The sequence below is a fragment of the Pinus tabuliformis genome, chromosome 4_1 (genome assembly GCF_031772625.1).
Source record: "Pinus tabuliformis cultivar Carrire ecotype Pingquan chromosome 4_1, CPIR1, whole genome shotgun sequence".
Taxonomy (NCBI): Eukaryota; Viridiplantae; Streptophyta; class Pinopsida; order Pinales; family Pinaceae; genus Pinus; species Pinus tabuliformis.
This window is the reverse complement of record NC_142303.1, coordinates 236,816,686-236,829,538: the sequence shown is the minus strand read 5'-3', so window position 1 is coordinate 236,829,538 and position 12,853 is coordinate 236,816,686. Positions and strand designations below refer to the sequence as shown.

Here is a 12,853-nt window from a genome sequence, read left to right as displayed (position 1 = left end):
GCTCATCACCTTCTATACTATACTGCAACTAGACTCACATGGTGCTTAGATAGAGTGGAGGAGGTATAATGGACAAAAATGGGAAAAGAAAATAAAAGAATATAATGTTAGGCTAGCTGACAATCCATTAGAGCTCAAGGGGATTCCTCTAAGAGGTGGAGTCAAGGTTGGGAGGAGCATTACAACTCCAATATCATGTTCCAGAGATTTTGGACAGTCGGTACTCTGAATAACCTATATTTTAAGTAATTCTTACTTGTAAAGTGATTTATGGTTAATAATTTGAGTAGAAATATTCTTATTATAGTTTGTACATTTTTTGAATATGCATGCAGGTAAAAAAGAAAAATATAATATATTTTCTTCCAATATTTGAAAATGTTATAAGTATTTTGTGCACACATGGAGTAGAGAACATTATGATGCAAGTATTTGAGCAAGAACATGTATTTTCTTATTGCGTAAAAGTGCTAGAGAAAATAATGACATACTTTAGTGAAAGGTCGAAAACAGTTATATGGAGCATGGAGAATGTTAGTGTCCTTTGTTATAGTAGTCAAAGTCAAGATTAGTCTTTTTATTATTTTGGTCATTTTGTAAAGTATTTCTATGATCTCTTAGAGATCAAGTTATTAGTCTTGTGAGTCAAGACAATAACAGAGTTTAGTTTTTCATCATTGATTTGAATCCAATGGTGTCTTTTCAGTCATTTGCAAGGTCAAATCATCAAATCATCATCATTACAAGTTGTTTCTGTGCTTTCCTTTTGTGTTGTGCTTCTGCAAATCAAAGGTTTTCTTGCTACCATGACCATTCTTAGATTCCAAATTTCTACTTTTATAATTCATGTCATCTACTGATAGATTCATCTTTAGTATTTGAGGAGAGCACCTAGTAAAGCTTGCAATGCTCATAACCTTTAACTTGTTGCACTTTCTTGCTGCACTACTATCAAAGCATATTAAATGGAAGGAATAGTAGTGTTATTGCTCTTATTTTCACATGTGAGGGTTCAAAGAAAGTTTTTAAGCCTGAAAACATCATCTACTAACTATTTTACTCGATCAGAGGCCCCAACATCTAATCAAACATATGAAAATGAAATTTGTTGTGCTTTGGCATTGCGCTTCTCATGTAGGTGATGATCTTTATGAATGGAAGTTTACAATTTAGATATATGTTTTCCAATGGGTGTTTGATGATTTTGGAGTTATCTTCTACCTTTTTGGCACATCAAGAAGTACAGGGGATGATCATAAGTATGCATAAGATGATTTCACTGCGCTCAGTCGCTACACTTTTGCTGCAGGGCATTTGCTGTGTTTTTTACTGTTTTAGAAGTTAACTTCAACATTGGATTTAGAACATCTGGAAATGGACTTTGAAAAATTAAGAGAGGTTTCGTCATGCACAAGTCAAATAACAAAAATGTCCTTCAGTTTCTTCACATATGTCATATATTATAATATTAGAATGAATCTTTACAGCCTAACTTTTCAGGTTTTGTAATTTCCTGTTTTAGCCATGAACTTTGGGTGCCTATTTTGAGGAGCGAGAGAATAATTTTCAAAACCTGAGAGAGGTTTCTCTCAATATCAAGTGAATATACAAAAACCTCCTTTTGGTTTGTAAAATATGTCATTAGTAGAGATATATGATCTAATCTTTAACTCTTAGTTTCCCGAAATTTGGTCCCTATTTCCTATCAAGCAGTTCCTAAATCTAATGTAATTGACTCAGTCTTTGGGGACATGGTTGAGCTCTACCCCCTAAGTACAGGGATGAGATATTTGTATATATTTTCATGAATTTTAGTGTGTAAAAGGTTGGTTGGTCAGGGTTAGAGAAAGAAAAATTGTGGATTGTACTTTTCCATTTAAAAGTTTCCAGTGAATGATGAAGGTTGATGTCTGCTTTTTCAGGATTCATGTGTCAACTTTTGATGATGATATTTTCTCCTATGTATGTGAGTTTTTATCTTGTTATAATAATTCTTGAAATGTTATATCTTCATGTTTAATTAAGAAGAATTTGTTTTAGAATTCACTTTTTAAGTACTCTGTTATGGCTTATTGAATATTTAATGTTTTTCTTCCATTGAGATATCTAGAATTCATCCTCAGATAGATTCTTTAGATGTTATCAATTCCACTATTCCTCTGTTCACCCTTCTACAATGAAACTTGATAAAAAAACAAAAAGGATTTCCTACCTTGCCCATGTCTAAGGATTCCTCATATCACTAAAAATCATTAGCTCAATATGACTCCATGCCCAATCGATTTTCCCTCTTCCCTGCCATCAAACTTTCAAAAAATTTCCTCTCTGATTGTAATACTTAGACTGATACCTAAGACTGAAGATTCATATGGAGGGAGACCTCTCCGAAGCTGGAAGGGCTAGATTCTAGTTTTAAAGTGGTTTGTGGTTACGTTTTGGTTCCTCTCCTCATCTTGTAGGAATTACACGGTGCTAACAAAGAATTCATCTGACTTTTGTATGAAAATACAGTCAGGGAAAAAAATTATAAACACAAAACTAATGGAATTTAATGGTAAGGTCAAGTTGGCCTAATACATTAGAGAAGAGTAAAGGTGGGGCAACAAGTCTAGGCTAAATTAGTTTTAACTATAAAGGGTATGGACAAAAAATATATCTAAAATAAATCCTGAGAGAATAATTTTTTTATCTATAAGAGATATTTGATAAGACTAAGTCAAGAATGTGAATGAACAAAAAAGGAAAGGTAGTTAACTACTATAATTTGAAAGAAATGATAAATTAACCCAATAATGGGTATAGTTAACCTGGAACTATTAAGCTAGAATTTGATTAAGAATACATGTATTGAAAAATTAACTCAAGCATATAAATAAATTTATGCAAATGGTAATTTATAAAGAAAGAAAATGCAATTTTTTGTTTCCATCATTTTAAATTTTCAAACAAAGGATCAATATCCAATATGCTCTTACAAAATAATATATAGATGTTACACAAAAATGGTGGAAAAGACCCAAGTAACCATATTAGTATTCTATGACTGAAGACTTTTGGTCATGATCATTTTTAATAGTTACAAGCAAGGCATGAATTACCTTTAAACCATAAATTCACGCTCATGGTAACATTCCTCTTAACTAAACTAACGATAGAGCCCTAGTGTCTTGTCTTCATCGAAAGAGTCAACAACATATATAAGCGACAAGGAGTTCAAGAACACCCGACCTAGAGAGAAGGAGCCAAAAACTCATTAAGTACTAGAAGGATCAAGGAAAAACTTTCAAAATACTCCAGAGACTGACTATACCTATGAATTTCCACGGAAACCAAATTATGAGTGGGGGTTGGTAAAAATGAAAAAGCTCCTAACTAAAGAAATCAAGAAATATTTAATACCAAATTTACTTAAAGAAAAACCTATGTCCAAGGACCAATATCATTTCACTATAACAGATTAAAAAATATGTTGAAATTGTTGCAAATAAAATACTAAAATAAAAAAATTCAAGTAAGGATTAAAACCCTATCACTGGACAAAATTTCTTATATAAGGAGAATAGCCAAATACAACATTTATAACCATGGCCTTAATCAAAATATTTATGTCAGGGATTACCAATGGCTAAATAATCGATGGCATGTTAGAGTTTTTGCTTTGAAACCCCAACCTCAAAAAAAAGAAGCAAAATACCAAGAAATAACCAAATAATATAAGGTAAATATAAAGGGGTATATGGAGCAAACATATTTAGGTAGGGTTGTAACCCCAAATAATAAATAAACGATGTATAATAAAATTTATTCCATAGAATGACGTAACCATAAATGGCCATGGAAAAAATAATTAAGCATGATATTTGACAAAGGCAAAACAAAACTATATCATTTTGTCTAGGGTTCTAACATTCAAACCCTAATCGTGTAAATCGACCGAGCGCTAACAAACACAATTAGAAATGTATTGTTCATCTTTCTAGGAGGAAGAGAGTGTAAACTTAAGTGACAAGAGTGAACCTCCATCAAAGTAAGAGCCTCCGCTGAGAGTAAATATCGGCCAAGAGTAGGTCGGAAGTCATATTATAGCTCCATGAGGAACCTATTCTCACTCAAAAATAGGGATTAACCACATAGCGTTGCATATAGAGAAATGAATATATATATATATATATATGAGCTCACTTGAAGAAAAATGGACAAGGAGAAATAACATTTATGACAGGTTTAAGCAAGAATACGAAGCCAAGTAATGGAGGATTACTTTTTCTAGCGATTAAGAAGGAGGTGGGTCTCGGAAAATGTTAAGGAAATACCCCTTATGAAACCTACAAGGTTAAGAGAAATAGTTTTTCAAAACTATTAAACAAAAGCTACGAACATTGGAGAAGAAAATGTATAAATATGAAAAATGATCGGAACCACAACACATATCAAATCAAGCAAATTGAACGAGTTTTAGAGAGAAGGAAAGATTACATAGGTTTCTTAGTAACCATGAGTGGAAAATTCGAAGAGTGGTTACATAGCAAAGTGATGCTTCGCCCACAACTCAAACGAATAATGACCAAATGTGCTATCATATGGGAGGTCATTTCAACCAAAAGAAACCCTAAACAATGAATATCGTTGATCAAACCAAATTCTTTCTATCACATCCATTGATTCAAAATTTACATATTGCCAAGCATGCCATGTGAAGGTAGGCGGAGGGCCACAGTGCAATCAAATGGAACCAAGCCACATAATTAAGGAAAGTCCACATATTATATTTCCATGCCACTTCAAACATGGCATGAAACAACTCTGAAATAAGACAAGAGTCCCTTGCATTGCGTTGGATCTATAAGTGATGTAAAGTTTAATTTGGACGAGGGACAATTTCGAATCACCATTGGGTAGCATATTTAACAACCCCTATTTTAAAAACCATAAACAATAGCGTAAATCATATAGATATGCGAAGAATTGAAGGGTGCATTAATTATATTTATATTATAGTATGTGAATTAGAAAATTATAATTAATAAACATAAGAGGTGGGACAAAACCTTATGGTAGTTTATCATAACATTTATACAAAACAAAACATGAATTCAATGTTGTGAGAGACATTCAAAGGGTAGATTAAGTGTAAGTCCTATAAAGTACATAAAGAGAAATTTGAGCTTAAGTATAGGTGTATAAACTATATTTGAATTAAATTTTAATGGTGGTGAAAAGAAAATTTGTTGTGAACCTGAAAGAATTTGTATTTTAATAAATCACCAACTCAAACTATATATTAAAAAATGTCTTAGAAAAATATTATAGGCATACAACTAGGTTTGTATTATAAGGTGAATTTTAAGTTAAAATTTAGTATTCAATGTTTGTCCAAGTATTACAAAAGAAAGTTTTGAGAATGAACAAGATTGTATCAAAGTGTTAAATTACAATCCCTTGAAGTACTATTTCATTACCAAGATTTAGACAACAAGAAGGAAAAACAAATTAAGTGTTATTTTGGGGTACATTACAATGTCACTCCTACATTTCTATCACCTAAGGAAGAGAACAAATAGAGGTTTTGCATTGGCTCAAGACATATCAACAAAATCACATTAAAATATAGATCTCCACTACCTCATATGGATTCCATATTAGACTACTGGGTTGGTGCAAAAATATTCTCTAAGGTGGACTTAAGGAACAATTTACACAAATCAAAATCAAAGAAGGTGATGAATGGAAGACAATGTTCAAAAACTGCTATGGATTGTATGAATGGTTAGTTATGATGTTCACATTATCTAATGCTCCTACCACTTTTATGCAAACTGTGAATTAGGTATTTAGACCCTAAATCAGGAAATTTGTCATTATATATTTTCAAGACAATTTGATTTTTAGCAAAAACCTAGAAGACATTTGAATCATTTAAAGATAGCGTTTGATACACTTAGAAAAGAAATCTTGTTTGTGAATCTTTAGAAGAGTGATCTTTTTACATACAAATTAGTTTTCCTTGGGAATGCAATTTCTGCAAACAGAGTGAGTATGGATCCACAAAGTTTAGAGCCATATTAGAATCGCCTACCCCTCGAAGCATTAGATATGTGAGGAGTTTACATGGACTAGTTAACTTTTACAAGAAATTTATCAAAAATTTTAGTGGGATAAGTGTTTCCTTGACTTATTGTACGAGGGGAAAGTCATTTTCATGGAATAAGGAAGCTGAAAGGAGTTTTGAAATTATCAAAATAAAAGTGAATGGGGCCCCCATTCTTGCTCTACCATATTTTTATAGGGTGTTTACCATTGAATGCAATGATTTAGTCATTGTAATTAGGGGGTCCTAATACAAGAAGGTCAGCTAGTTTCTTTTTTCAGTGATAAATTAAATGATGCAAAATGAAGGTATGGCACCTATGGTAAAGAACTATATGAAATTGTTCAAACATTGAAATAATGGAGACACTACCTCTTACATCATCAATTTATCCTATTAAATGTGAGTGCTGAAACATATAAATTATCAAGCCAAGATGTTCCACAAGTTTGCTAAATGGGTCTCCTTTATGTGGATTTATACATTTGTAGTGCAACATATAAGTAGGAAATGATAGCATTTTTTTCTCCTTGAAAAAAGAAAAAAAAACATAGAAGTGGGAAAACTAGTGTTGTAGCAAATGCTTTAAATAGAAGACATCACCTATTTGTCACTATTGCCGACAAATTTGTGGGGTTTGAATAAATGAAGGGAGAATATGTCGGCAGACCCCTATTTCAGCCAAAGCTCTCAATAATCAAGTAAATGAAGGAAAACGTCCTTCTGGAGATTATTTATTAGCTCATGAATTTATGTTTAGAGGAATCCAACTTTGCATTCCTCATGGATTGCGAAGGGAACAACTGATTAGAGAAATTCATTTGAGTGGATTGGGTGGTCATTTTGGTAGGGACAAAACCTACAACCTGAAAAGTGAGAAATATTGTTGGCCTTAGTTGAGAAAGAATGTCAATAAATTTGTTTCTCCATACAAAATTTGCCAAATCGTTAAGGGTGGATAACAAAACATAGGATTGTATAAACCCTTTCCAGTATAGGAAGGGCTATGGATAGATATCTCCATGGACTTTGTTTTGGGGTTACCTCACACTCAAAGAGGAAATGACTCTGTTATTGTGGTGGTGGAAAAATTCTCCAAAATGGCCCACTTCATTCTTTGTAAGAAAACAAATGATGCAAACAAAGTGGTTGAATTATTCTTCACGGAGATAGTGCGCCTACATGGACTGCCCGTTCATCACTAGTGACTCAAATTCATAGTTTTAGGCCATTTTTGGAAGATATTGTGGCGAAAGCTTGACAACAGATTACAATATATTTCAGCCTATCATCCTCAAATTGATGGACAAAGAGAAGTAGTGAACATAAGCTTGGGGAATCTTCTTCGAAGCTTGGTGGGAGAAAATCCAAGGAAATAGGACTTAGTTTTGACATAAGCTTAATTTTCTTTCAATTCTAGCATTAACATGTCTATAGGTAAGTCTTCTTTTCAGGTTGTTTATAGAGACAACTCAGAGGAAATAGTAAATCTAATTGATCTTCCCAAGGGAGAACAAGTTAGTCAAAATGTCAAAGACTTTGTAAAGTATATGCATGATATGTAAGAGGGGGGCAGATAGAAATTACAAAACACAAATGTGGTGTATAACATAAAAACATATCTGCATTGGAGAGCAAAGGTGTACCAAGAAGGTGAACATGTTATGTTTTACCTACGATAGGAGATGTTCCCTAAAGGAACATACGATAAATTGAAATGAAAGAAGATCGGTCCATGCAAAACCCTCAAACGAATCAATAAAAATGCCTATCTAAGTCCCCTGCATAGAGAATTTGACATTAGTCCCGTCTTTAATGTTACAAATACATATTATTATCATGCACAAGTTGAAGAAAGCACTAACGAAGAAGTGTTTAAAGAATGGAACAAGTAGCTACCACAAAAAAGGAAGGAATGTGTTGAGAAAGGGGTAGACATCAAAGCTACTACCATCATATCAAAAAATTGTAAGTTGTATCTAGTAAAATGGCAAGGGTTTCCTACTTCACAGAACACTTGGATCATTGAAGAGGAACTCATTAGGTTTACTAAACTGGATTCCTTTGAACCTAGAGGTTCATAATTTTAAAAAGAAGGGGAAGATGATGCACTGTGACTCCATAAATGTGTGGAGATTCATTGGATCCCCACAACTAGAGTTTAGTTTAGATTAGGGAATAAATCCTAGAAGTTAGGGAATTTGTCAAGGGGGTAAAGCAGTGGAACATTGTAACTGCTTTTGGGGCTGGAGCCAAGGGTTTTTTAAGGAAGCAAAAAAAGGAAGAAAAGGGTTTTTTATGGTCACAAGATGGGCTTTTTAAGGAAGACAAAAAGAAAGAAAAGGGTTTTTTTATGCTCAGGGGAAGGAAGACAAAAAAGAAGAAAAGGGTTTTTTATGGCGGGATAGGCTTTTTAAGGAAAACAAAAAGGAAAAAAAAGAAATTATATAGTAAGGGGATAGGCTTGTTTATGTAGGAAATCCTTTCTATAAGCACAATCACAAGTAGAAACATTTAAACCTCAAATCTCTCAATTTTTTATAATTTCACATCACTTCCATCACCTACTGAAATACCTATCAAACTTGGCTATCTTTTCCTCTTATCATTAAATATCGTTTTATTCGTGTGAACATGGTGAATGATGATTAACATTTGCCACTCAATATAATTTCGTGTTTCGATAACATGCTTCTAGGAGCTGGAATCCATTTTCAACTTTCGTGTTTTAATAATGCGCTGCTGTTTCGATCATATGCTTCTAGTAACGGTAATCTTCTAGTAACTGGAATCCATTTTCAACTTTCGTGTTTCGATAATATGCTTCTAGTAACGGGAATCCAATTCCACTTTCGTGTTTTAATAATACTCTTCTAGTGACTCTTCTAGTAACGGAATCCAGATGATTAAGTCTATATCTACGCGTAGACATGACAGCAATTCCGCGTCTTCTGAATTATTTATTATGGTTCCAGCAATGTTTCCGAACCTTCTTTTGGAAATATGATGTGCGCGGAGGTCAACCTTTTTGTCGGTAGTACAAGAGCGGTGTAAAATACGATGTACGCGGAAGTCAACCTTTTTGTCGGTAGTACAAGAGTGCTTTACAGTTTGTAAAGTCGTTGACTAATGTACCTCCGCTATGAACTGAATACTGCAAATATGCTTTGGGTTTGCAACTCATTCCAACTCCTTTTCCTTGACGTTTCCAAGTCTGGATTTTGCAAACTATAAGCAACGGACCACGTTGTGCTGTCCCATACATCTAATCGTTGAACGATCTCGGCTCGAAATTTCCCACCGTCGACGCCGCGTTACAAACATTGAGTGACTGAGGTCATACTATATATGTGTGTGAGTCTCGGAGAGTGAGAGACAGCAATCTAGCGATTCAGTGAAGTTAAAAGTAGACAAGTGCATTCGGCAATGGGCTTTAGGTTTAGGCTTACGGCTTTGGTTTTCTTTATCATATGTCTTATGTTCACTAGAATTGAGAGCAATGAACAGCCGCACTCCATTTCTCTGAAATCTGCCTGCGACGCGACGTTGGATCCAAAATTCTGTGTTTCCACAATGTCGAGCCTGTTACCGGGATCGTTGCAGGCAACTTCCGCGGATCTCGCCAGGACGTCTATCAGGCTGAGCGTTATCGAAGCACAGAAAGAGTTTCAAACAATTTCTCGTCTGGGATGGGGGGCATTCAAGGGAACACAACTTGATGCTCTTGAAGATTGTATGCAGTTGAACAATCTAACGATCGACCACCTGAGCAAGTCTCAGACAAATGTTGCTGCTGATACTTTGAAATGGAGGCAGGCAGTTGACATTCAGACTTGGCTTAGCGCAGCTCTTACTAATCAAGCTACCTGCGTCGAAAGTCTCCAGGAGGCCAGCGGAACCCTGCAAAACATACTGAGTAAGAGTGTTCTTGATGTGTCACGAGCCGTAAGCAATTCTTTGGCTCTTGTCAAAAATATTCCTGTCATTGGCAAAGCTTCCAATACGCCTCCTTTACACAGCCGACGCCTGTTCTCCAATCCAACGAGTCATGAGCGTCACAATCAAGTTGATGTAGATGATGAATTCCCTTCATGGTTGCCTGCTTCAGACAGAAGGAGACTTCTTCAGACCTCTGAGGCAGCGGACAATGTTGTTACGGTGGCTCAGGACGGAAGTGGTAATTATACCACAATTACTGACGCGCTGAATGCTGCCCCAAACAATAGTTTAGATAGATATGTGATACATATTACAAAGGGAGTCTACCAGGAATACATTGAGGTACCCAAACACAAGATAAATATTATGTTTGTGGGAGATGGCATAAATGCCACTGTGATCACCGGCAATAGAAGCGTTGTGGACGGATGGACTACTTACCGCTCTGCAACAGTCGGTAAGCTGCTTTACTCTTTTTTTTTTTCAGTCGAGAAAAACGCCTTCTTTACTCGTTTCTTTCTGTGGTTAATTTGTTATTTTTCTTTTGTCGATGAAGGCCTCTTCGTATGACCCTGGTAATCCAATTTTGAATTTCAATTTAGCACGGGGATGGGTTATTCTAATTTTGTTTCCGCGAATCTATATCTTTCTGTCTTGTCGCCCTCATACGGAAAATGATTGCTATTACAGCTGTAGTTGGGCAAGGATTTCTCGCTCGGGATATGACTTTCGAGAACACGGCGGGCCCAGAGAAGCATCAGGCTGTGGCTCTCCGCGTTGCCTCGGATCTATCAGCATTCTACCGCTGCAGCTTCAAAGGTTACCAAGACACTCTATACGCACACTCTCTTCGACAATTTTACCGGGAATGTGACATTTATGGCACAGTTGATTTTATCTTCGGCAACGCTGCAGCTGTGTTTCAAAACTGCAATCTACTGGCTAGAAAACCGATGGATAATCAAAAGAATTGTTTTACGGCTCAAGGAAGAGATGATCCAAATCAAAACACTGGAATCTCTATTCAAAACTGCACCGTCTCTGCTGCGCCTGATCTCGCTCCGGTGAATAGCTCTTTCCAAACATTCTTGGGAAGGCCATGGAAAAATTACTCTCGTACAGTTTATATCGAATCATATATAGATGATGTCGTCGATCCTGCAGGTTGGCTAGAATGGTCGGGGGACTTTGCTTTGACCACGCTCTATTATGGCGAATATATGAATTCGGGACCCGGAGCAGGAACTGCAGAGCGAGTTCAATGGCCTGGCTACCATACCATGAACATTTCTGATGCTCAGAACTTCACTGTGGTTAATTTCATCGCTGGTGATGCCTGGATACAGTCAGTGCCCTTCGATAGAGGCCTAGATTAAAAAACAAAAGTGACAGGAAAGAGACGGCTAAAGAGTCGGTATATATTGTTTTGTGTATTCGTGTCATTTACATAATTGTGTCGCCAATCCCCTTAATTACATTTATTCTTTGCTAATGTAAGTGTAGCATTCGATTAAAATGCACAATATGTAATCTATAATCTAAATTCTGGCCTTTAATGGGGCACAAATTCAAGTCTATTCATACTTTCTTTACCTTGGCTGAGACCTTTTCGTGTCTTTCCATGACCTTGTGATGCCAAAACAGGAATCTCATGAGTCTGTTTCCTTATAAGTTTCTAATGACAGACTTTAACAATATTTATTTAATTTTTAAAAAGCAAATTAATAGATAATGGACATTTTTCCATTCGCTATCGATTCGGCAAACCCCAAAGACATGATATACATAATAAAAAGTGGGATAAGAGGAAAAATTTCTAAGGAAAGTGATTTTGTGGCACATTAAAAGACATGAACCTCGCATTTTACAATCAACAAATTATATCTTTTGTCAATCAATGTGTAAGCCTCTTACAAAATTAATTAAAAATATGAGTGGTTTTCAGTGTAATTTTTTGGATTTTTTTGTTGTTTTAATTAAAAATGGGTGTGGTTTTCAGTGTAATTTTTTGGATTTTTTTGTTGTTTGGTGGAAAAAAATTGAGTGGAAAATTTAATTTGTGTTATTTAAATTGGTTTTTTGATTTTAAATATAGATTAGCACCTTAAAAAACTGGAAAAAAATGATGTGAAATTTTAATTTGTGTTATTTAAATTGGTTTTTTGATTTTATATATAGATTAGCACTCTGAAAAATCTTTGATCAGTTAGATTGTGCAAAATTACCTATCAAATTTTTGATTTTAATAAATTCTGGTTAGATTTTAAAGAAATTAAACCCTAAAATCCAAAAAAAAACATGCTAATAACAACTTCTTGTTAAAAATTTAATCATCTTATTTTAAAATATTTATTTTAGTATTAATAAAATAAAACTGTTTAAAATTTTAAGACAATGGATTACTCCCCGTGGATGTACCGCCGTTGCCCTTTTATTTTACTTTTAAATCAACGATCCAGATTTCATGGCAGCCGACGCTTCCCTATATTGACTCGCCGTTGGTGTACTGCGGTTGACCTTTTATTTTATTTTTAATCAACGATCCAGATTTCATGGCAGCCGAATATTCTTCATCTGATTGAGCATTGGAGTGTTGTGATTAAATCTGGCGTTTCATCTTGCTGTTACAAACTTAAATAGATATTTTACCGAACTGGAACACGATCGGTAGGCGGAAGTGGAAGTGGAAGTGGCGACGCTTCAATTATGTCTTCCGCCGGCTCTGCTGCGATGGAACATGAAGTAAAATTCGGTCCGATCCCTCTTGCCGCCCGAAACGTGGTGGCAGCGGAAATGGAAAGGACAATAACCACTCGGTTACTCTGT

At 35.1% G+C, this 12,853-nt stretch overlaps 1 protein-coding gene across 1 annotated transcript; it reads left to right on the top strand.

Moving 5' to 3' along the window:
• The first annotated feature begins 9,307 nt into the window (after window positions 1–9,307).
• On the top strand, window positions 9,308–11,594 carry LOC149175124 (pectinesterase-like). Its single transcript, XM_089419524.1, has 2 exons — window positions 9,308–10,484; window positions 10,718–11,594. The coding sequence occupies exons 1-2, from the start codon at window positions 9,515–9,517 to the stop codon at window positions 11,401–11,403; spliced, it is 1,656 nt and encodes a 551-aa protein (XP_089275650.1). The 5' UTR covers window positions 9,308–9,514; the 3' UTR covers window positions 11,404–11,594.
• Window positions 11,595–12,853: the final 1,259 nt, after the last annotated feature.

What these genes read in the sequence shown, in the direction of transcription:
- LOC149175124 (XM_089419524.1), top strand. Translation starts at nt 9,515, where the DNA reads ATGGGCTTTAGGTTTAGGCTTACGGCTTTGGTTTTCTTTATCATATGT. An exon ending in TTACCGCTCTGCAACAGTCG is followed by an intron (nt 10,485 to 10,717) that starts GTAAGCTGCTTT and finishes TTGCTATTACAG; the next exon opens with CTGTAGTTGGGCAAGGATTT.